Here is a 26,313-nt window from a genome sequence, read left to right on the forward strand (position 1 = left end):
ATTAGATATTCTCAAATTAAAAATAACTTAATAATAAAAGAGTTACAGGTTTTTTGGAGAAAATTTATGAAACAAAATAATATCTTCACAGTTTCTTGAACATTTGTTACTAAACAAAGTTTACTCTATTAAACTCGAGAATTGAAATGAAACGGATTTTAAAACACAAACAATGTTTTAATCTTGTATTATACAATATAAATTTTCTTTGGAAAAAATAGATTTAAAGAACTTTTATTCTGCAGAAAAATTGTAGGAAATGTGTTTGTTTTTGAAGTTTTCAAGGAAGACCATAATTTGTACGCCTGACCTTTGTCGCACTGTGTTTTTTTGAAGAACTTTACTTTTACCTTCCTAGAACATAGCTTACGATACAGCACTTCAACTCAAATTAAGGCTGTTTTGAATATTAAGCAGGCCTGCAGCACATTAAATTTACTGCTTGGCTGTCAGAGTACATCAGCATTAAGAAAACATGAGGAGCGGAAAGTAATTTCCAGTTGGACGATAAAAAACTGCCCCTTTAAAGCAAGACTCGACAAAAAGTGATCTCATAAAGGATAAAAATGGAGACCGTAGGGGAGTAAAACATACGAATAGGAGCCATATGTCGTTCCGGGTTGGTGAATTTCCCATTCTGAGAGAAAATAGGTATATAACACATGTTATTAGTTATTATGTTTCATTAATTCCGTTTTTTTGCTTATAAGCTATATTGAATTTATAATAAAGTATATTTTTATTGTTAACACATAGTTTATCCGATCGATAGGTGCTTATTTTAATATTTAATATAATTTAAATGTCAATTTATATTTCAATACTAGCATCAACTAATTACACGTAGTCATGTGATTAACAGTTTTGAATTAACTATATTTTTTTAGCCTTTGCTGTAAAAATATTTTGTGATATATTCTATAATGCTTAAAAAAGGTGTTTTCCAAAACTTCGAAAAATTCATATTTTCATAAATTTGGCAAAGCAAAATATTAAGAGATTTATAGTTTCGTTTTATTTTAACTGAAGGGATTCACAGAAAATGCTACATTTTAACAGCCTACTAAAAATGTGTATGATGCGAATTCTGGCCTTTAGTTAAGGCTAGGATTAAAATATAGATATTTAAAGTTCTTAATCATTGAACAACCGATAGTAGATATTATCAAACAAATCCAATTATCTAACATATTTTAATTTGAACTTATATAAAATCACGTGAAAAAATAGTTGCAGAAACAAGACTACTCAAAAATTTTCCATGTGTTAGAAGAGAAAATGCTAGTGTGCAAAAAAAAAATTTTTGCTATACAGCTCTGAATACCACGAATGAATGGATTCAGTAGGTATTTAACATAAGTAAATATTTTAATTTTATCTGAATAATTTGCGGTATTTAAAGAATTATGTATTGATTTAAAGGTTTTTAAAATATTCAAACATTTCTATTTGTAATTACTGATTTCTTAGATCATATTAATTAAGTTAATTTACGCTCTCTTATGTGAAAATAATATTGCAGCAAAACCACCAAATTTTAAATAGATTTCATAGCACAAGCTAACATTACGGTTGAGGTATGTCAATGATAATTGGCAAGATGTTTTTCATGTTGAAGTTGATAAACACAACTACGCTGTGCAAACATATCAAGGTCAAACATTTAAGCTTTTATGAATCTTGAACTCTGATCAATTCCATTAAAATATACTCTGGCATATATTCACTTCTTAAAAAATTACGTAGGAAATTTTATATAGGGGAAGTCCGTGTAATTTGGCCCACTTAACTTCATTTGCCAATGAAATCATTTGGAAAACCATTTGGCGTTCAACGATACTGGGAAATTGATAGACGGATTGGGATATCACCCTTTGAAAACCAAAATGTTTTTAACGACAGTAGTTTCTTAGAAAAAATTTGTAATTTCAAATTTTCAGAGGCGTGTATTATGGACCGATGGCGTGTAATTTAGCCCAGCATGGTGTGTAATTTGGACTGCACCATAGATTTTAGAAACTTTTACACTAAATTTCAGATTTATTTCTTTAATACGAAAAAAACATCTTTGACAGTAATGATAAATATGATAAAAATGATAAATGATAAAAATACATTTTACAATCCAAATTAACGTAAAAAGTATGATTAAATTGTAGGTTATTAATGTTTGCTAATTTTTGAATGAAGATTACCATTTTCCTTTCTTTGCAGCACAATTCACAAAAGTAATAAAGGTTGTCACTTATGTCCACACAGTCTTCATGAGCCCATCCTTTGCATTCGTGACATTGGATCCAGTCTTCATCATTTGAATCCCCACAAAGGATACACGATACAGTATTTGTTGACTGGTGAGACCCTGTTTCTTGTTTTTGAAACACTTTTTGTTTCTTCGGTTTGGTAATGGTGGGGGGTGGTTGCAACAGGGTGTCCTTGTGTGGCGTACCTGTCAGAATCACACCGGAAGTAGAACGTCGCTTTGTTGTTCTCCTCTTAGAGCATTTTCCAGATGTCGATGGAATATGACTTATCTGCTGAATTGGAATGTAGGTTTTTGTCACAGGTGTTGCTGCTCCCTTGGGTTTTACAGTTGTTCCTTCTGGAGTAGGATCTCTGCCCACCTGAACAGTAGGCCTATGCCTATCTGTTTCTGGTGTGAGCACTTTGTTCCTTGGAACAGTGGGGCCAACCCTTCTAGTTTCTTCATTTGGCGAAAGAACATTGTCCACATGGTCAAAGTGTAGGTCTAACAGTTTCATCTGGTGTAGGATCTTTGTTCACCTGAGCAATGGGCCCAGCTTGGTGATCAATGACTGACATTTTTTCTGATGGAAGCATCAATGGTGGCTGATCTGTGACTTCGGACGGAGCAAAGTCAGCATCTGAGAAGACATGTCGATCAACTGGCCATAATCCTGTGGTCCTGAATGCATTTACTGCAGTTGACATTGTTGCAGCCCTTGGAAATGCCACTCCAACCAGTGATGCGATGTGTTCTGTTGTCAAAGTCTTCCCTGGCTTCTCTCTCAGTTTTGCAGAAATTGCACTACTCACGAAGGTATTAAGTGGTTTGAAAAAGCCCACATCTAATGGTTGCATGCGATGCGTGCAATGGGATGGCAGTGATATCATTATGACACCATGTTTCCGTGCTATTTCAATCGAAACTAGGCTTTGGGTGTGACTGCTGTGGCCATCTAGAATCAGTAACACCTTTTCTTTGAGTGATGGTTTCACAAAAGAAATAAAATGCCTCATCCATTCACAAAATAAATCAGTATTCATCCAGCCCTTCTCTTGACAACATAAAATTGTACCATTCAGTGCTCCAACTGTAAGACTTTCCTTCATACGTTTCCTGCCATAGATCAGCATAGGTGGAAGATAAACCCCTGCTGCACTGAATTCATAAACGCCAGTCACGTTCTGTCCACGATCACAGCTTGTGACTGCCCCAACTTGGTGTTTACCCCTCATTGCAACAATTTTGTTTGGACGCTGAACAACAGTGTGCGATGTTTCATCCATATTGAACACTTTGAATGCTGTGATGTTGTGTTCATCAACCAGATTTTCCAAAGTATCAAAAAACTTGTAAACAACAACTTTGTTAAATCAAGAAGCTCTTGCAAGAGAGGTCGCTTCAGGGCTTATCAGACTGATTTCAGGGTGACGTTTCATGAAACCAGAGAACCATTCCTTTCCAGCTGTCTCTGTCGCATCGCAAAAGCGAGTTGTGATTCCATTTGCCTTCGCTATTTCAAATGCCAGTTTCATTACTGAATTCCGGGTTAAACTGAAACAAATAAAACATCTTTTATAGCATAATAGAACTACATTAGAGTTTAAAGTTAGCCCTATTGTGAATAGCATTAAAAATTTAATAGCTTATCCTAGGCTAATTTACTCACCCATAGAACAATCTCTCCAAGTGCAAAATATGCTGCACTAGATCTTTCTCTAATTCAGGAGGTAAATCTGTTGGTCGTCCAATGGGTACAACAGACTTTTTTTGATCGGCCGCATACCTTTTAAGTGTAGTTGGAGGTAAATTAAATCTCCGTGCTGCCTCATTCAACCCGACACCATTCTTTACAGCATTTAGAGCTTCACTTAAGTTTTCTAATGTCCATTTACAGTAAATTCCCTTCGACTTTCGGTATTCTCTCGTCATCTGAAAATTTAAGTAGACATAATTAATATACCCTATGTGTAACTGTAATTCGTGAACTGTAAAATTTTATTTTACTTTAAGAACTGTATAAAATTATATAGAGATATGAATTTTCCGAATTTTTATGTTGTCATTTCTACTGTCCGTGTAATTTGGACTGGTCCAAATTACACGGATTTCGTTGGTCCAAATTACACACTAGGTAACAGGCACCGAAAACAATGCACAATTTGTAACAAACATTTTCCAGGCATTTGATGCATTAGGTTACTTACCCCAGAGGATTGAATATTGTTCAGGTTTATTGGCGTTTCCAAATAGGCAACATGAATACAAACGAACACAATTTCCAAATCGGCACGAAATAAGATTAAAATCACCGTTCGCAAACAAAGCAGCGTCACATGTGTGTCGTTAGCGCTGGACAACTGAAAGTTCCTAGGTACGCCGCTTCTGAGCGTTACTGGTTGTGAGGCGCTGCATTGTTCTGCTATCTACACACAAGTTCTTGAGCTAGAGCCGGACCAAATTACACGCCGGCCCAAATTACACGGACTTCCCCTAATGAGTAGTATAAAAATAAAACCCTCAGCGCAAAAAAAAATATCCTAACAGAAAACTGATTAAATTCCTATTGAGTCAATGACTAAATTAAATAAAAACCATTTTTCTTTACCCAACAGCATTAGGGAATTTCTGCAAACACAGGCAGATCACCCACAAAGTTAACGATACTAATATTCTCTTAGACCATAGACTGACAATAAAAATTATAGTTTGCTTTAGTATGTATGAAGCAAGGAATAATAGACTTGTATGAAAATTTGTCATATGAAATCAAAAGATACTTCCTTATGTTTTTTTAAAAAATATCAATACAATTAAAAGCAAATACTGGAAAAGGTAAATTTACCCATTTAAAATTTATAATTTAAAAAATTTATTTTATTTCCACATTATTGCATGAATTTTTTGGATGTTTGTTAAAAATCCAAGTTTGACTTGGAAAATAGCTTTACAACACACCGTCTTGCACCTCAGGAGGGCCCCTGAAATACGCGCAACCCTGCAGAACAGTTATGGTAGGCGGGTCAACATATGCCGTCAGGGGCTGTCGCTGGCGCAGCTAACGGTGGCAGGGAATCGCTAAACGATGGGACAACCGCCCCGGCTGCCCAAGATAAATTACGCCGTTTGGTGCCTGCTGCTTCTCTAGGAATTTCCATCCCCTGCCTTCCTGTTTCTCCAACTGCACTTTACGGCTTATAAAATAGGGGGGAGGGGGCGATATTCCCTGCCTACAACCTGCTCTTGAAATGTACACATAAAAATTGATTTACGGAAGTAAAGGTAGGCAATCTGGCGTGAGTGTTGGCAACTTGGAGGAAAACCGTCCCTCCGAATAACTGAACATCAAACAGCACGACACGCAATGCCAATATAATAAATAAAAATCGACGAAATTTCATGAACTCCTTACCGCAGAAATGAAATTCTTTTTCTACCAAGGATAACTTTACAGTGTTGCCATATTATGTTGCTACTGTTACCAATTATTTTCTGTTCGTAAACAGATAAGCTGTAAGTTGAAGTTATAAAAAATATGAAAGTCAAATAATAGTATAGCACCGTCATCCTACTTAGGTTTGAAAGTACAGAAATATTCGAGACTCTCTACTCATGTACCAGTCGATCACAAGATCAAATATTTAAAAAAATATGTTCAAAACAAAACTTTTATTTACGAATTATAGTTTTATATCCTTACTCAGAACTAAAATATATGACAAAAACCTGAAAACGTTTTAATTTTAAATATTTTGATAAATATTGTTCTAGTGTTTTCACATTCCATCCAATCAATCAATACTAATCCATAAGTGTACGTAGATTTATAAGTTTTGTTTTTCATATTCTATTATGACATTTAAACATTGTAGTTTACATGAATATGAAAATTACTATTGTATTATTCTCTATTAGTGTAATTTTTTACAAAACGTTTTCACATCTTTAAAGAAAAAATATCAGGTAGCTATCAAAAATATCACTCTTTCACAAAACGTTTACAGTGATAAAAATAATTTCACTACATACAACATTTTTTTGTTTGTTAAATTAACTGCAGTCCGTTTCAGTTTACTCGTCATTCCAGTAGTAAACGTGTGGCTAAATACAAACTTGGATTGAGTATTTTCACTTACTTTAGTGCGAAAAAAAAATTGTTCGTAAAGATTAATATGTTCTCAAGATATTTATCAAGAATAATCTCAAATTACTTATGCTTCTGACATGCAGAATTACCTACAGATTCGTCTTAAATAATAAATATAATAATTCATTTTTAAATGTTGGTGTCTTATGTAAAAAAGGGGAAATAACATAAAAACATTAGATACTGAGGTGTATCCCAAATATTTGTTTTCATACAATGACTGTAAAACTAACCAAAACTCCAACCACGTGGAAGACGCGACACGAAGGGCACAATGGAAAGGTAAATTATCGCGTTGTATTGAACATACTAGCTTTTACCCGAGCTGCAATAATTGTTCATCAATTTATTATATCACTTTGAGCAGCTATATATTGTCGCGGGTTGAAATTTTGCAGGGTTGTTGAAATCAAATTTAGGGACTTTACTGACGGGACTCTGGGCTGGCTGCTCTGTTCACTCGTCAGCGCAAGTGGCGTGACCATGTAATTGGGGCACGGGGCCGGCGCGGCGCGCTGCGGGCTTGCAGAATTTTGTTTGTTTGTTTGGCCGCGCGCTGGCGCAGCCACGGGCCGCAGTTACTGGGGCGCGCTGTCGTAACAAGCCGCGCGGTGTGGCCTGCACATTGTGGTAGAGGGGGGGGAGTCTTCCCAGATGTTCTAGTTAGTTGTTTAGTAAATTTGACTTCAATAACGAGCTTTTGTTATGGTAGGCGCGGAAGGGCGCGCGAATTTAAGCGCAAGTGAGTGGTGACTCGGGGCTCACTCAGGCGGAGGCTATGCGTCTCACCTGTGGTCACGAGTTGTTAGTTCGTTCGTGATGTAGGAATTCAGGCTCACTCAGGCGGAGGCTATGCGTCTCACCTGTGGTCACGAGTTGTTAGTTCGTTCGTGATGTAGGAATTCAGGCTCACTCAGGCGGAGGCTATGCGTCTCACCTGTGGTCACGAGTTGTTAGTTCGTTCGTGATGTAGGAATTCAAGCTTTCGGGCGGAAGCTATGGCCGACGCCAGAGGCCACGAGTCGTTTAATTTAAGTTAGGTCATAATGTAGTCATCTTCAAGCTTTCGGGCGGAGGCAATGGCCCTTGTCACTAGTCGTTTAGTTATAATTTTTTAAAATGTAATGTTCGTTCGGATTTTAAGGGCAGGAGAGGCCCCTACGTTAGTTTTAAGTAATCGATCAAGAAAGGCTTTTCGGAAAATGTGAGTATGGACTTATCTTTGTTTTAATTTTAAGTATTAATTATGATTTGAGGTATTCGGAAGGACTAGGGAAGTGTTTAGTGAAGTTCTCTCATTCTCTCTCTTGTAAGGTCGTTCAATCGTTAAGGAAGTAAAGAGATTATTGTTTTAAATTGTAATCCCGCTATTTAAATGTTCTTTAAAATGATGTTGAGTATTTGACTTTAAGAATAAAATAATTTTAATTAAGTATTATGTTATTTTGCAAAATCTCCTTAGTTCAGCTCTCACCAGACATCCTGTACGGGATGACGAACCTATGATCCTAGGTACAGTAAAGTATTTTATGAAGTTAAGACTAGTTGATGCCAAGCGAGTTGTTTCTATGTAAAGAGCTACGATTCTCTCCCCCCTCCGAAAGTGGCACGTGACAGAAATGGCGGTGGCACCGGCTAGGTGCACGAAGCAGAAATGGTAGAGTTCGCCGGATAGGTTCTATTTCTGGAGAGAGAGAGAGGTAGATTTTTATGTTTATTATTAAGTTAGTTTCAGCTTCTGATAGCAGGTTATTAAGAGTTTACTTGAGGAGAGGATTACGGAATTTTAGTCTATAGTGGAGGAAGTCTTTGAGATTTTTTTTTTGACGTAACAGATGTTTATTTGAGGATACTTGTAAGGATAAAGTTTATAGTGATAAGTTGTTTTAAGTCGTTGAATTTATTGTAGATTTATATCGGGGATTATTACGTGAGGAGAATACGTTATAAGTTAAATGCTTATTAGAGATAATGCAAGTGGTTTAATTTAATTGAAGTTCATTTTAAGATTGTAGGTTAAGAGAATTATAATTTAAAATAAAAATTTTTTGTCGTAAATAGGAATTATTTTCAAGTGAAGTTTGTTTTGTTGTCGTGCGCGTAGGAGACGAGACGTACGAATTAAATCAGTCGAGGGAAGGATAAACGTTAGAAAGGAATTAAAAAGAAAACGAGAGTTTATGTAAAAGAGAGTTATAGAATTTATAGTGATGTTTTGTTTTAATTAGAAAAATGTTGAGAGTTGTTTCAGAACGACACGTCAGTGGACGTGGCAGAGTGAACACGTGACGGGGAGGTGCTGAGACCTAGCGGAGAACGGAGGAACCGCAAGCGAGGGTTGGCGCACCTGATGGAATTCGGTGACGTCACGAGCACGTACAGAGACGTGGACGGCCGTGACCTTGTTTTGATCAGCTGTACGGTAACTTAGCGATAAGAAAATAGACTATTGGTTAAATAAATTTAAATTTAAGTGTGTTTTAGAAGAAGAGGAACTTTCAGTATGTAAGTAATTTATTTTAAGAAGTGTATGATGTATAGGCTAGAAGTGTTTCGTTGTAAGTTGTTTATGTTTTTGTTAGTTAAATTCTACCTCGGTTTTAAAAATATTTTTTTGGGATTTGTAAACATTATTAAGGAGGTACACTATAAAATCGATAAGCATTGAGAAAAGTGGGAAGGATAGTTTTTGTGTGTAGAGGGAATTTACTCCAAGGGAACAGAGAGACAAAATTAATGTTTTCTTTAAGGCGAGGGACCCTAAGGTGAGGTGTTGTGTCCCTGGGAAGTAGGGATTGTAGAACAGACCCATAGGAGATGGGCTATCTACGTGAATTAAGGGTTAGGAGAATCCTGAGTGTTGTTAGTAGTTTGGGGCAGGAGTTCCCCATGGTAGTACCGAAGTGGCTATCCTGTATGGGATAGGGTACCATTTCAATGAAGTTTGTTGGTGGGGTTAGAGCCCCCTGTGTAGTGGGCCTATAGCAGATAGGCACTACAGTGAAATTTTTGGTTATTTTGTGAGGTAAATTCCCTGGAGGTTAAGTAAGATTGGATTCAGTTAGGAAGGAGGGAAATGAGAAACATTGCTGTAGAGAGTTAGTGTACTTGCCTAATGTGAAATTGAATTTTACTAAATTAATTTAGGAGAAAGTTTTGTTCGGTAAATAAATAATAATGGAAGATAGCTAGATAATTAATTAATTTTTTTTTAAGGTGTTTTAAGTAATGAAATAAAATAAGGTGAAGTAATTTGAATAATTGGGGAGGAGTTTCTTTAAGAGTTTAGATAATTGTTTTTGAATTTATTGAGATATTCAGCCAGTGAAGTTTGAGTGTGAGAGATACAGTGAGATTTTAAGGAAATCGGTTGTTTATTAATTAGGACAAATGAGATTTTTTGATTAAGAGTCAGTAAGCATAGTTAAAATTTACGACATGATATTTGTTGACAGTTTACAGTTATTAAGGAGAAAACAGAGTAATCTATTTATTTTTATTTTAATGGTTTGAAGATAAGATTATGAATTTTTTTTGGAAGTTTCTTTGGCATGTTGGAATAATTTTTTTTGATTTTTAGAATTTACAGAGAAAATTTAATTGATTTACATTAGTTTGGAAGTATGGAGGTTTAGTGTTCGATTAGCCCTAACTTGATGGTCGGATCCCAAAAGAATGCCGTAAAACCGATAGCCAATTGAGAGGAATGCGGTAGGCGCTTGTGTAGAGAGGGGTTGTGGGAAAACTCCTTGGGACTGATGGCAGATCAGGGGCCCTAAATAGTGTGTGATGCTGTAAAACCAGTGCAGGGAAAGCCTGGTATGCTTAAATTTTTGGGCACAGGTTATGTAAACCTGGGGTTCCATGGGATTTAGTCATGTTAGCTGCTGTGAGACATTAAGATTTCCAGGCTCCATAGTAAATTCAATGTAAATTTTTGTTTTCTTAAAATAATAAATTTGTTTTTAATTTTTTTGAGATATTTGATTTGTAACAGTGAATACAGACCCCGAGGAATAAGAGTTGTCATGCTGTGAGAGGAGAAGGTGGTAGGCCTAAAAGGGTACAGGCACCACAGAGGTTATGTGCATTGCATAATTTAAATATAAGGAAACTTGAGAATTTGAAATTTTGTTGTTGGTTTGTACACCCATAAGAAGAGTATAGGCAGAATTTTTATTGTTATGAGATGTCTAATTTAATTGAAAAGAAGAAAGTTTAAAGATGCAAGGTAACATTATTATTGTAATAATTGAAAGAGATTAAGAGGTAGAGAGAAATAGGCAGTTTTTGTTTGTAAGTACTAAAGTTTACATATAGAAATTTAGTAACTAAGAATGAATAATAAGTTAAGTCTAGTGTAAAAGTTTTTTTTAAGTTTGTTAAGTTAAGAGTCACAAGTAAATTTTTTTTAGAGAGAATGTCTTTGATAGGAAGTATTAGAAACTTATGGGAATTTTAGGGTAACATAAATAATGTAGGTAATGAATAATAAATATATGGTAGGTCTTAAGTTAAGATTAACATTTGAAGCAGAATTTAATTAAGAAGAAGGAAAATAAATAGGCCTAATGAAAAGAACAAAAAAGGATTTTATGGTAAAGCATTTTTTTTAAGTAATAAACAATGAATAATAATGTTGTTTCAGGGTAATGTGTACTAATAATACAATTTTTTTTTAGGACCAAAGAACAGGAATTATGTAATTTAAATTAACATGTATTTTTGAAACTGTTACAGATTCCTTAAGATGAGCTGAGCAGCAGTCCAGTTTACAAGATGACAAGAGTTCGAGAGACAAGATACAAGATCACTGAAACAAGAGCCAAGACTGAAGATTCAAGAGAAGAGAAAGCTGGCAGCCATGGACTTACAAGTGGAGATTAATAAGGTCATGTAAAGTTTTATTTTTTTTATGGAAGACAGTAACTGGAGTTTTTTTTTGTTATAAACATTATTTACAGAACTTTTTAGGTTATAGTAATGTAATGGAACTAGTGAGTTGTGGTAGCTGTCAAAAAGAACTAATACCTTAAGTTTAATTTTTAAAGTTAATTTTCTTAATTTACAGAGGGATTAGTAGTTTTTTTTAAAACCTTATTTAGGTTGGAATTTAAATACAATAGCTTATTATAAATGTGTACGAACAGTTCAAGTTCACAGTACTGATAGGTAGGTCAGATGATCTTATTGATTTTGATGATTTGTTGTTTTGAGTTGATTTTTAAGTGTTGTGAATTAGACAATGAAATAGTTCTGAAAACTTAAAGTATTTCAAGCTAAGAAATAGTAAAGTTAATTGTAACTCAAAGGACACCAGAATTTAATTTTTTTTTGAATTAGTAATGTTTGAAAATTTTATACTTTACAAGAAAGGTTATAAACAAACAGATCGGATGGAACAAGGATGCAGTAAATCACAATTTCATTTAGAATTATTGATTAGCTTTTGAGGTTATGAAGTAAAAGTAATTATAGTTTAAAAGTTTGAATAAAAAAAAATGTTTTTTTTTATTTGTTTGAAATAGAAAGTTTAAAAGTTAATTAGTCATGATCTAGGTGGGTGATGGGGTGGGAATTGGCCACTCTTTTTCCCTATAACCTCCCTAACATGGCCTTCTATTACAACTAACAGAAATAAAGAAGAAGAAAAATGAAGAATTATTAGTTAGAATGTTTCTTTCATGAAGATACCTGATGAACTTTTACTGTTTGGAAGAATAGAAGCAAGGTTAGTCAGATATTTTTACTCAGAAGAAGAAGAAGATAAAGCAGTTTTATGACTCGACAAGCCAGAGATTGGTGTTTCCCCTCTGCGCTTCTATTGACTACGTTGTTTACTCTCATGGGATAGCTGGTTCGGCACCATGGAGAGAGATTGGTGGGCATTGTGGTTGCCCCCAGAAGAAAAGAAGAGTAGAAGAGGTTATGGGTGGGTCATGTGAACTGACCTTCAACCCAGTTACTTCGTGGGGACTATTTGCTGTATAGAGAAGATCAAGACTCAAGAGTTAGGGAAAATCATTGGAGGTCATGTTTCCCTTCCTTAAGTTTTTCCTATCAAATTATTTGCCTGATTAGATTATGCTAAGGGTGGGATACTTTATGTTAGCAGTTGAATTAATTAATTTTATTTTTTTGTGTGTTTGCATCCTTGCCCATCGATTGCAGTTTAGTAGTTAGTTTTGTATTTGTCAGGCGTGATGGTAATGCCTGTTGATGATGTTTCAGAATTGTAATCTGTTCGTGATGAGGATGGCACAACTCCGAAGCAGATGTGGGGAGAAGTTGTGAGCTGCCCTGGAAGCCAGTCCAGTAGCTGTTGGAGTTGAGTGGTGTTTGCTGATGGCCAGCCCAGGGAGCTACTCTTCTCGACAACACTGACTTCGAGGAGTTGCACCAACCTTCACGAGATAAGAGTTTAATTAATTGAAACACTGTAAGGACACTTAATTTTTTTTGAAGAACGAAAGAAGTATGGTAATAAACGGAAACTGAAAAAAAAAAAATAATAATAATTATCAAGAATTTGCACATTGTTTAACGAATACTGAGAAACTAAGAACAGTAATTTAATTTGTAAAGAGAGCTTCACTAACAGAACAATTTTTTTAGAATTGAGAACTCGAGCCTCTGAAGGTTCCTGTGAGAACAAACCAGATAAAAGTTTTACATTTAATTTTATGAATACTTGTTGTTTTAAAATAAATCTTATGCAGAATCTAGATGTATGTTCAGACAGCAAGGAACTAAGAAAATTATTATTTTTGTGAAATGAGGAATTTATAGTTATGGTTTAATGGAAAAAGACAATTTGTAATTTTGAGGTAGCTCGATGGGGCTCGAGCTCTGTGAGGGGAGGGTTATGTCGCGGGTTGAAATTTTGCAGGGTTGTTGAAATCAAATTTAGGGACTTTACTGACGGGACTCTGGGCTGGCTGCTCTGTTCACTCGTCAGCGCAAGTGGCGTGACCATGTAATTGGGGCACGGGGCCGGCGCGGCGCGCTGCGGGCTTGCAGAATTTTGTTTGTTTGTTTGGCCGCGCGCTGGCGCAGCCACGGGCCGCAGTTACTGGGGCGCGCTGTCGTAACAAGCCGCGCGGTGTGGCCTGCACATTGTGGTAGAGGGGGGGGAGTCTTCCCAGATGTTCTAGTTAGTTGTTTAGTAAATTTGACTTCAATAACGAGCTTTTGTTATGGTAGGCGCGGAAGGGCGCGCGAATTTAAGCGCAAGTGAGTGGTGACTCGGGGCTCACTCAGGCGGAGGCTATGCGTCTCACCTGTGGTCACGAGTTGTTAGTTCGTTCGTGATGTAGGAATTCAGGCTCACTCAGGCGGAGGCTATGCGTCTCACCTGTGGTCACGAGTTGTTAGTTCGTTCGTGATGTAGGAATTCAGGCTCACTCAGGCGGAGGCTATGCGTCTCACCTGTGGTCACGAGTTGTTAGTTCGTTCGTGATGTAGGAATTCAAGTTTTCGGGCGGAAGCTATGGCCGACGCCAGAGGCCACGAGTCGTTTAATTTAAGTTAGGTCATAATGTAGTCATCTTCAAGCTTTCGGGCGGAGGCAATGGCCCTTGTCACTAGTCGTTTAGTTATAATTTTTTAAAATGTAATGTTCGTTCGGATTTTAAGGGCAGGAGAGGCCCCTACGTTAGTTTTAAGTAATCGATCAAGAAAGGCTTTTCGGAAAATGTGAGTATGGACTTATCTTTGTTTTAATTTTAAGTATTAATTATGATTTGAGGTATTCGGAAGGACTAGGGAAGTGTTTAGTGAAGTTCTCTCATTCTCTCTCTTGTAAGGTCGTTCAATCGTTAAGGAAGTAAAGAGATTATTGTTTTAAATTGTAATCCCGCTATTTAAATGTTCTTTAAAATGATGTTGAGTATTTGACTTTAAGAATAAAATAATTTTAATTAAGTATTATGTTATTTTGCAAAATCTCCTTAGTTCAGCTCTCACCAGACATCCTGTACGGGATGACGAACCTATGATCCTAGGTACAGTAAAGTATTTTATGAAGTTAAGACTAGTTGATGCCAAGCGAGTTGTTTCTATGTAAAGAGCTACGATTCTCTCCCCCCTCCGAAAGTGGCACGTGACAGAAATGGCGGTGGCACCGGCTAGGTGCACGTGACAATATTTTTTTACAACTTTAAGATTTTGGAGAAAATTAATTGTTTGATGAATGCATTTCAAATAATTCACAGATAAAACTTGGCAAAAACCCTTAAAAAAAATTTTTTTATCGGCACAGTAGCTTGAAGTCGCGAATGTCCCAATCACGTCTGGCCGGAATTTTAGTTTGTTTTTTTTTTTTCGCGTCGCGCCAGTCGCGTCGCGTGGCTGCGCGGCGCCGCGCGGACTCACCAAGGGGTGTGGCAGGAGTGCGTGAGCGTGAGGTAGCGCACGCCCAGGTCGTACATGGCGCGCAGAACGCCCAGGCTGGCGCCCAGCGAGTGGCCGCCCTCCACGCCGACCAGGCTGGCCAGGCGGCCGGAGCGGTGCGCCCGCCACACGTCTGCAACGACACGGACACGGACACCGTCACGGACACGGACACGAACACGGACACGGACACGATACTGGCCGGCAGCTGCTGCTCGCTTCACAGGTTTCCTTCCCCGGCATCTCCAACACAACCTCAAATATTTTATACAATAACGTGTGCTTTTGCTTGAAAATTGTTCATGAACCAACTATAGATTTTTGAAGTTATACTTCCAATGCCACTTCCAACAAGGTTGCGTTAAACGTTTAACGCTCCTGGGGAGGGGGAATAGAAAGAGAGATAGAGAGAGAGAGCGAGAGTGAAGTAAGGAACTAAGTAGAGAGTAAGAAAATATATATAAAGATCCTGACAGTGTGTAGTGTCGCCATATTTGTTTCAATTTTCAATACCATTTTTGTATATTACAATTTAAATTGCAGAAAAAATAAATCATGTTTCATAGACACATAAATAGTGAGTGTGTGTCATTTCTCTATGTCCACGACGTCTCGCCGCGTCAATTTTCTCCTTGGGGCGAACCCGTCCGCCTAATTAAATAAGCAGCTTTTATCGTTGAATGATTTCATGATTTATTTCATGAAAATCTGCTCTCATAAAAAAGTTAGTTTTATAGACATTCAATAGGTCTCTCTCTCTATCTCTCTCTGAAAATCAATCCATGAATCGTTACAAATTTAATTAATTATTTTTCAACGTTAAGTTATTTATTTTATGGTTTAAAAAAATTTAGCGACAGTATGACATATTTTAGCATTAACTTTTTACATGTAAACGTGTGTTTTAAAGGCTTCAATTAACCGTTCTTACGAACTTACTGTCGTAAAGCTGTTTATTTTTAATTATTATCCCATAAATAATTATCAACTACGTTTTTCTGAAGGCACCTGGTATTATGAAAATTTAAATTTTTATTGAGATCCTAAAAAAATGAGTATTACAACAAAGGCTAGAAACAAAAGTTAATCAAATAATACTTATATCTCATGATTATGTACAAGCTCATAGTTCATGCAAGGATTGAAGTTTCTTATTAAGTCATTAAAAATTTATCAATTAATTAAAATACTTATAAACCATAACTGAATTTTACAATACAATATATATATATATATAATCATAGGAAAAAAACTTGACATCATAGAAACCGAATAATTTAGGACATTATCCCACGAAAACAGTTTGTGTAACTTGAATATAACAATGTTAAATAACGCGAAGGATCTTCTTCCAATAACTCTTCTCCAGATTAATAATACAACTTTCCCTAAGAACATGAAATCGTCAGATGTTTTATACTTTAATGATATAATTAAAACACTACTTCGAACTGTAAAAGTACTAAACAAAAATATAAATTAAAGTTATGCCATCTTTAACGTTGGGTATTAAATAATTCTTTAAATGAATTTCTGACAATTTAATAAACTATTAACGTTAATTTTTGAATTTTATTATTTGTACATCTTGACAGATAACTACCGGAAACTAAGTAAGAACAAACTACAGTGTTTTGAGAAATATTTTAAAATTTAATTATTATTTTTATTTATGTAACGGTATATTTAATACACACTAAAAACGTTCATCTCGAAATTAAAAATAACACTGGTTATGTTATTTAGGGATTATCGTAAAATTTCTGATAACTACGTAAAAATACGGGTTCTGAATTATTACAATGAACTCACAGACGTAATCTTAGAGTATTAACTAAATAATCCAAAACATAATTAATTTTGTTAAAATACGCCTTTATTCCTTTTCACGTGTATATTTACCCTATTCACAACAGAACATATAACTAGGAAGCCGGAATATGGTAAAGTTTGTATGGAACCATATTCATGGTCATGTAAATTATTTAAAATGAGAAAGTCAGTAAAGCAAGTAGTACCATTATTACCCTTAATAAAATGTCGGTTGCACAACAACGCATATTGTATGTTTTTGAACACTGAAATTCACATAATTTTGTACCAATATTGTCAACGAAAGATACATAGACCATTGGTACTAGTGTTGAGAACTGTCAAATTTTTTATAAGTAAAAAGGCACAAACTAAACTAAGATATGTTCGTTCTTTTAAAAAAATTCTTCATGAAATGTCCAAAAAATTTTCAGTCTAAATTTTTTCATGAACCTTTCGCATTTGATTAGTAAAATAATATATAAGAGAGTCAAACTCTTTTCAAACAAACATGTATGACCACTAGCAAAGCTGCTACAGTTTTAAATAAACAAGTCACCAGCAAACAGAGCACATTTCACCAATTCTAGACAATCAAGAAAGAATGTTTGCAAGCATGAACATAGTGGGTGGGAGCTTATCAAGAGATTAAATTTTTTTGCATAAGTATAATTGTCTCTAACAATCTTCAACAGCTATAGTTATATGTATTGCAACGTGTTTGCAATCGGATTGGGAAAACTTTCTAAAGATTTAATTTGATTAATATTTGATGTTTATACTTCATTTTGTACAACACCGTACAATTATGCTCAACATTTAACTGGTTTAAGTGATAAAAAGCAGACATGCTGTGTCATTAGATAATTAAACAGAAATTTGAAACAAAGCCTATATATTAAAAAAAATCACGTTTATTAGAAGAAAATAGTAAGACTCTATCAAGAAGTAACTTATTTGATATAAATACAAGTTATTTTACCTAAAACAAAATCTTAAGTTGTTCTTTAAAACTTTTATTTTTTAGAAATTACTATACAAGAACTGCGGTAGACACCTCTAGTGAATATTGCTAAATACATTTCAATTTTAAAATTGATGTTTTTCAACCGCAAAGCCAAAAGTAATACGCTTCAAGGTGAAAATATTATTTTTTTATTTACGTGTCTTGCGCTTAGAGGCATACTGCTCAATATATACAGCTGTGACGTTACATATACTACTAAATCACTTCACTAAGGACTGGGAAACATCGTAGGGTGATTGACCTACATGATGAAATTCATAACCTTCTGTATACACGAGACTTTTTAATTAGTTTATGGGCTGCTCAATTTTTAAGTGTCTCGGGTGGCTTTCTCGTGATTAGACACTTGTTAAGCCAAAGAACTGCTATTGGTCCAGAGGTATTGACGTGAACTCTGAGTAAACAAAAAATATTGTGCTGGTCTAAAGTACACATGTTATAATTTTATCCTTGTGAGAAATGAATAAGCAGTCTTCTCCGACTCTGCGAAGCACATATAAAATTCATCCTCAAATAAGAGATGTCTTTACACAAAGAGAAAGACGCTGATAGATTAAATTTTGAATTCTAAAAAAAATTTTAAATTTTTTTTTTACTATTCTCTGATTTAAACATGACTTCGTTAATAGCATAGCACATATGTATTAGAATGCTTGAAAAAAGTCAGTGATTGAATGATTGACAGCAAGCTGTCAAAATCTAAATGAGCATAGAGACAAAGATTAATTGTCTCTGACTGATCAGACAGCCCGAAAAACCAGACGCACCCAAGCTAATCCCTAATTGGCCACACGATCTAGAATTATAGTGGTAGGTGGCGCTTGACTAGCAAAGAGAGAGTTCATTATCAGTAAGGACAAGAATCCAAATTTATAAATAATATCAATTATTATTGAATGGTAGGAAACAATATTTCTGCAGTCTGTTTTCTTATATACAGAATTCTGAATATTAAATAATTATAAGAAACACGCTCTAAGAGAAAATTTCAAAATAATATCAATACTTTGTAAGTGAGATATTTAGTATTTCAATAAAATTTTGGTGTAAAGGTTCACTATTAAATTAATTAAGAACAAAACAATTTTTTTTTTCTTTCTAGGATAAATTGAATTTCAGATGACGTCATTTATGGTGAAAAAGCTCATTGGTCACGTTTGTGAGTTCGCAAAGCTCTGAAGGAATTTGTTCGATGCCTCGAGGCAGGATTATGGTTACATCCTGTACCAGGAATTTCGCCGACAGCGCGGAAGAGTGAAAGGTTAGGAAAGAAGGTGGAGAGAAAGAAAGAGAGAAAGATGGATTTGGAGCTTGCGTGGCATTCTGCCCCAATGGCAGAAACCAGCGCTCAGCAATTCTACTGACGTTCGCTGACATTGGCATGAGGCTACGCAGAGATTCCATGAGTAGTTAAAGTTCTGGAAGATTCGGGGATTCATTCGCTACCAGCTAAACTCAAAACATTTGTATGTTTTTGCGACGTTTTTAATTGGACCACAGTGAATTTTAACGGCCCTAGTGTAGTCTCAACAAATAAAAAAAACCAACCGTGACTGAACGGTCAAATAAAACTCATGTCTTCTCTCTTTAACAGTAGCCAATAACAAAACGATTAAGGCTTTAAAAAACCCAGTTCCATAATGTCTAACCTACAGAAAATTGAACAAACAAAATTTAAAATTATTAGCTGTACGAAAAAATATTACCTTAAAGTTTTTAAAGTCACCCTTCAAATCGTTAAAACACTTTTTAGTAACATTTAAAATGACTGGTTACTAAAAATTTAAAAAAATATATATATCCCCTGTCACATAATCCATGAAACAAGAGGGCGTGAACTAAGCGGATTGTATTCTCAACGAACGGCGAATATTTGTTAAAGCCCTTTTGTGTGTTTAGACGGTAAGTCTCATTTTGGTTACCGGTTACCAAAACAACGTTTTAATACGCTCTGTCTTCATATCCTTTGGTTTTTTTTTATCATCATACGCATTGTACATATATGTAAGTACTAAATAACTTCAAACAACTGTTTTAAAATGCGGAGTTTAGAAGCCGTCTCCAAAGCAACTTACAAGCTTTTTTTTTTGTTTACTGATAGAAACCATTTCACGGAAAACTAAGTTCTCAGATATATTTTTTTTTAACATAACAAGCATAACAGCATAAAGTTTACATAATCCTGCTCTGGATTATTTCAAACTTATGCTCTATTTCAGCTGAAGTCTCCAAGTTTATGATATACATTAACGTAAAACGGATACTTGGTTTTAAACCCTTAGAAAATATTCTACTTTTAACTGGCAGTGTTATGTATGTATGTATGTATGTGTATATATATATAAATATATATATATGATATTAAGCCTTCTTGTATGTAGTCGCTAACACTTTCTTGGTTTCCCGATTGAGACCCAGTCCTTAAAATCTATGGTATTTCGTTTCAGCATGCCTTTTTATAGCCATCGTCAAAGACCTTACATATGCTTACAACAAGGCAGGACAAAACATTAGACACACCTTCACATCCATAGCAGTAGACTCAAAATCAGAAGGCCACAAGTATTAACATAAATAATTTCTACAGGTTTAAGAGTTACTTATTTTAACGTGCTGTATTTTTACCGTGTATTAAACTGCATGCAATTTATATTTATTGCGAAACTACTGTAACCGAAATTCACTCAACTGATAAAACTATGTATGTATTAAGTTAATGATTTTTGGTTCTAATTCACACTATGTTTATATTTTGATTAGTTTCTTATTTACATTGACTTTGTGGTATTTGTTTCCTGTTTAAGGATATCTTAAATAATATAATAATAGCTTGGAACACCCATGATTATTTTCTTAACTATAACTGTTTGCATGTACCCATCTCTGATGGTAATCGTGACGCAGAATAAGATGCAAATCCATATTTTTATCAATTCCTGTTCAAGTTCATACGTTTGCGCAAATATTCCTGGCAGAACAATTATGATATTATGAAACAACTTAACATTTCCTAAATTTAAAGAGAGTTCTTGGCTATTGATATTTGTGGTCATGTTCTAAGAAAAATAAACTTGTAATGGTTTGACCACGATTTAAATGAAAATGGAAAAAAAGCCTTATATTTGATATGAAAATTCTCTGTTAGCCGGGGTTTATAAACTTCACAATAAGACAAGAGAACAATGACTGCTGTATGTTAATTTAGTAAGTGAAAACGTACTGCGTTTGATAAATATGTTGTAACTCTCTATAGGCATAAACTCTGCATCTTTATAAACATTTTCGGAAAAATTCAATTTAAATATAGAAGGCGGAAACGCAAGAATGGGAAATATTTTCAATGCTTGCGTTTTGTTCTTGCGTGATTTATTAACGGGTTTGTGTAGACATCGTTATTTAACTTTATGCGGCGGACACTTCTTGCGTTCTTGCATTCTTGCGTTCCTTGCCTTGTTTGTAAACGTCGTTATTAATTTTTCTGCGTCTGAAACTTCGTGCGTTCTGGCGTTCCTTGCGTTGTTTGTAAACGTCGTTATTTAAATTTCTGCGTCTGGCACTTCTTGCGTTATTGCATTCTTTACGTTGTTTTTAAACGTCGTTATTTAAATTTCTGCATCTGGCACTGCTTGCATTCCTGCGTTCCTTGCGTGGTTTGTAAACCCTCCTTTGGGCTCTTGATTAGTTTCCTGCACCAGGAAGTGCCGTGTCATGTGAGAAATAACTACTTTATCCTCGCCTCAGTAAACGACCGTAGACATCGTAAAAGGTGTTAACGCGTTCAGATCCCATTAAAGTGAGGCATGCTGAGTTACAGCTTTCCTACGTGATAATCTTACAAATTGTTACTCAGCACACACGACGTACGTGAGCGGAATGCGAAACAAGGAAAAGTAAGAAGTACGCTAGGATTTACACACGGTTGAAAATAATTCCTTTCCTCTTCTAAGGAGATAATTTGTTCCTTCTTGCTACGTCTGATTTCCATTTGCTTTACAAACGGGCGATGACATAGTCGATATAAATACATGGTGTCCGAAAAGTCTTTCCCTGATTACACAAATTTATAACTTTCGTCTAGACGTACGATAAAAATATGAAAGAGGTGTCAACCTATTAGGTCATAACTCAAGTTTATTTGTATAGGTTCGCAGTAGGTGTGCAGAGTCTGATGTGTGGTGCCCAGGAAGCCGGACATGATTACCAATTAGGAGAAAGCTAAGTGTGTCCTGTGGCACCACGAGACACAATCACTAATAACAGTGCAAGGAAACTTCCAGACCACATTTGGAAAAATTTCCCCTGATATCAAGAGCATTAAGATGTGGTATGAGAAGTTCAAGACCACAGGATCGGTTGCTGACAATCCGAAGGCTGGTCAACCTTCAACCTCAGTTGAAAGTGTGGAAGCTGTGAGACAGTCATTTCTGCGAAGTCCGAAGAAATCGGTGCGAAGGGCCTCACGTGAATTACAGATGCCAAAAAGCTCTCTCCACGATATCTTACACAAACGTTTAGCGTTTCGTGCATGCAAAGTGCAAATCGTTCAGGCTCTGTTGCCCAATGGCAGTACGTTGTCGATATGACATTGCGGTCGAAATGTTATCACGTATGGAGGACGATAATAGCTATCTCCAACGAATTGCCTTTTCTGATGAGGCGACATTTTTTTTTCAGTGGAGTAGTGAATCGCCATTTGGGGTTCACAGTCCCCTGGTGAGGTGATGGAGTGTTCCAGAGGAAGTCCAAAAGTGAATGTTTGATGCGCGCTATTGCATTACAGAATTATCGGGCCATTCTTCTTCGCTGAGGCAACCATCACATCTCCAGTGTATCTGGACATGTTACAACTTCATGCTGTTCCTCAGCTGCTTGAGTATCACCGCGATGTCATGTTTCTACAAGACGGTGCACCACCTCATTGGGGTTTGGAGGTCCGTGCCTACCTTGATATGATCTTTCCTAGACAATGGATCGGTCATGATGGACCAACGGTTTGGCCTCCACGCTCTCCTGACATAACCCTATTAGACTTATTTTTATGTGGTTATGTCAATGATGAGGTCTACCAAACACATTTACCAGATATTGCAACCCTTCGACAACGGATAACCAGAGTCATTGTTTCGATCCCTCCAAAGATGTTGGCTAATTTGTGGACGGAAATTGAATATCGACTATATGTGCTACGTGCTACCAAAGGTGCTCATGTGGAAGTGTTCTGATGTTTAAAAAAAATAAACTTGGATAGTTTCTCAACATGTTGTCACCAGTTTCATATTTTTATCTTACTTCTAGCCGATGTTATTAATTTGTGTAATCAGGGAAAGACTTTTCGGACAACCTGTATAATCGGTATTATTTTTAAATTCTATACAAGGAAGGCATTAGGAACAAAGAATGGAATATGTGTCTGGTGTTATCGGGACTAGAGTAAACACTGGACTGTATGTAACGTTCATTAACGTCTGAGAAGGAATTTCGAAGTTGAACTTACAGTAAAAAAAGGGTACATAAATGAAAGAGAGAATAGACAAGTTGTTGTCCGAAATATAGAACAAACGAACCTTGAGTTTTATAAATGTTTGTTTTAAAGAAAACCAAAAAAGTACTGTACTTCATCAGACTAAATTTTCTCTGTTCCGTATTTACTCTTCACATTATTGAAGTGTTCAAAGAAAAGGGGGGAAAAAAACAAATCAAACAACAGCATCTTTAAAATGGCAAACACGTCGAAAATATTCATTTAAGGTTATTTTATAGCATAAATTTAAACAGTTGCTTAAAAAAAAAGCAGTAACTAAGTATTTTGGGCAGGAATAACCAAGAAGATTTTTTTTTAATTTGTAAGCGCTATAAATAAAAATTATGACATTTCGATTAACTTCTTTTTCCTCTTCTCTTAGAGAAATATTCCCAACATTTAAATTTAAAGTAAACGAGAGGTTCAGTAGTTGTTTTTTAATTAAACTTCGAAATTATTCAAAAACTTTTATATTTGCTAGGCAGCATCTTTTTATAACGCAGTTATATCTGAAACAACAACAGCATTTTGTCTGGCAATATTTTTATTAAAAAGTACTTGCTACTGTTTTCTGCCTTAAAAAACGCTATTTCTACCAACTGTTTAAATACACTTTATAGTTACTTCTGAATATTATTTTATTGAGCATAGGTATACTATTTATTTCATTGAAACTAAAGCAACAATTTTGTTGTCTGAAACAAAAATGTACCCAGAAAATTTACCCGCTATAAAAAATTTCTAGGTACTTATCTAGTAAAACGTGAAATTTCATTTTGGTTTAAGCACACACGCAAAAGATTTCTGCGCAATTAAGTAAATTAAATCTTTCCAGTATAGTTTGTTTAGTGTACTACTTTCAATATTTTCTTTTATACCACTTCCGGAATATTTATCAAAATTATTTGTATAGTTGTCTCAGATGTCGCAAATTTGCACAAATTACCCGTAGCATGAAAAATAAAATACGGACATAACAGTTAGGACCAACCGAGTAGAGACGGGAAATTGTTTATAAAAAACTGACAAAACATTTAACTCATTAAGTATTTAAACCATTGTATCGTTCGAACTTATTATACTTTCTAAAAGCAGTAACAAATATTTTGTATGACATGTTTTTGATAACCCCAAACATAAATTATCTTAAACTCGAAAATAAATTATATAAATCCCTAAGTATGCAGAGTATCGAATCCGTTGAAATTTTTATTAAAATAGTTTTGCGGTCAAGTTGGCAACGAAGCTTGCAAATGATACGATGCAGAGAAGTAAAGGAACAATAAATAAAATAAAATGAAATCAAGATTACTAGACAAAAATTTCAACCCGTATTTAAGGAAATTTTGATTAATCTCACTCTAAACAGAGCATTGAACCGGACTGATCATGTTACAAGTATAAGCATAAAGGCACTATATACGTACTACTCTTTGAAAAGTTTCAAAAATGAAATTTTCTGTTCCAGGTGCTCATTTCCTATGTTAAATTACTGTGTAATGACACTATTGAAACTAAAATTTTATTTCTCTAAATATTGATGCGCAATAATTCTCAAATAATTTTTTTTAGTTTCCCAGTAGTTAAAAAATTAACGAAATTTGTGTCTTTAAACATCAATAGGCAAAATCTACAAAACAGAACTTATCATATGTTTTAATTCATAAGTTATATTAGAGAAGTTTTAGTTCAGTTTATGCACAAAGCAAAATTAAAGAGGGTTTTAAATACATGAGTAAATCATTTGAAAGTTTATTTAAAAATGAGGCATTTATGAGATTAAATGGGCTTGGAACTATTTTCATCCACTGTGTACTCATATATTTGAGTGACTAGTAGGGACAGAGCACTTACTTTAACCGCAAAAATTAAGCCCCCAGTTTTAATCATTGGGTAAAAACATTTTTAGGGCTTATTCCCACGTCATGCTAGAGGATTTTAATACTTTCATTGACGAAAAACTATTGAAAATTCTATCCATAAAAAACAAAAACCTTCTACAAAACATCGAATAAAGCTATTGATGGGCCTTATCCACTTGTTCTCAAATCCTAATCTTAAATTCGATTCTTTAAAGAGTTTATTTATTCCGAATCGGGCTCTCAAGAGAGAATATAAAAAAGAAAAAAAAATTTAAAATTTTGAATAATCATTAAATTGGATATTTGTTTTTAAATAATTTTTTTGTGTGTGTGTTTAGGCTACAAACATTCTTTTTCCTTCAAAATTGTGTTCTGAAGATATTAACAAACTTACCCAGAGCAAATTAGCTGGTGACAGATACAGATTTTCTTTCATAGCTTCTGCAGGGATAATTATATTATTCCTTGTCAACTGTGCAGTCACTGGTTTTCTGAATTTGACCTAATCAATTAATTTCCTTGGAATTTGTTTTTGTCTAAAATATGAAATCTTTCAAATGCCAAATATTTGGTGGCATTTTAATGTTTAAGGAATTTAACTGGCACATACATAACTATAACCTTTATTTACCAAAATGGCATAAGTAAAATGTTTAACGGGGGTTCTGCAAGTGATGCAAATTAGTCCTTCCGCGTTCCAATTTTCGAATAATCCCTGCCACATGAAAGCACTCGTGACGTGTTCACCCCGAACTGGCGGTAAATTGATGCTGACGTGTCGTTTGTCGCCAATAGGCCTCGGGGGACGTTGCGATTAACCACAATTTTCCCAATTCCACAACCTGTAAAGTATCTGATTGGCTACTGAGCAGGCGTGCGGGACAGTCGCGTAACGTTAACGTTGTGTTCAGATTGATCTTCTAAACGGCAGCAAGCAGCTTTTAGTTTCATTTAAATGCTTTTGGCGGTGCTAAGGTTCGGCAATGAACAATCATTATCGGTTAATTTAGGACACGATTTGCCTAACGATTTGTTATATACTATATGATTTCTAATTCTGAGGTAACTTTAAATAATCTACGCTGGCTTTTATTGTAAGACACACTCGGCTATATTTATTTAGCTTAATTTTCTTCTATATCACTGGTAAATTGTTTGAAGATACATCAACACTAAATGCATTTTCAGCAAGGTTATTTGTAATTAAAATAAAGTTTTATAAGGATCAATGAGTTCTGAATAGAATTTGTGGACATATATTTAATGATTTAATAAATACAACCATAATAACAGTTGAAAATAATTTTC

At 35.0% G+C, this 26,313-nt stretch overlaps 1 protein-coding gene across 1 annotated transcript in view; it reads right to left on the minus strand.

Annotated features, from left to right (window-relative positions):
* LOC134528038 (dipeptidase 1-like) overlaps positions 1 to 26,313 on the minus strand; it is a 318,410-nt gene that overhangs the window by 159,074 nt on the left and 133,023 nt on the right. The window contains exon 4 of the mRNA XM_063361232.1: positions 14,766 to 14,916. Coding sequence (XP_063217302.1) covers positions 14,766 to 14,916 — 151 coding nt within the window. The remainder of the gene's footprint in view (positions 1 to 14,765; positions 14,917 to 26,313) is intronic.

The sequence above is a fragment of the Bacillus rossius genome, chromosome 1 (assembly GCF_032445375.1).
Source record: "Bacillus rossius redtenbacheri isolate Brsri chromosome 1, Brsri_v3, whole genome shotgun sequence".
In the NCBI taxonomy this organism is placed as follows: domain Eukaryota; kingdom Metazoa; phylum Arthropoda; class Insecta; order Phasmatodea; family Bacillidae; genus Bacillus; species Bacillus rossius.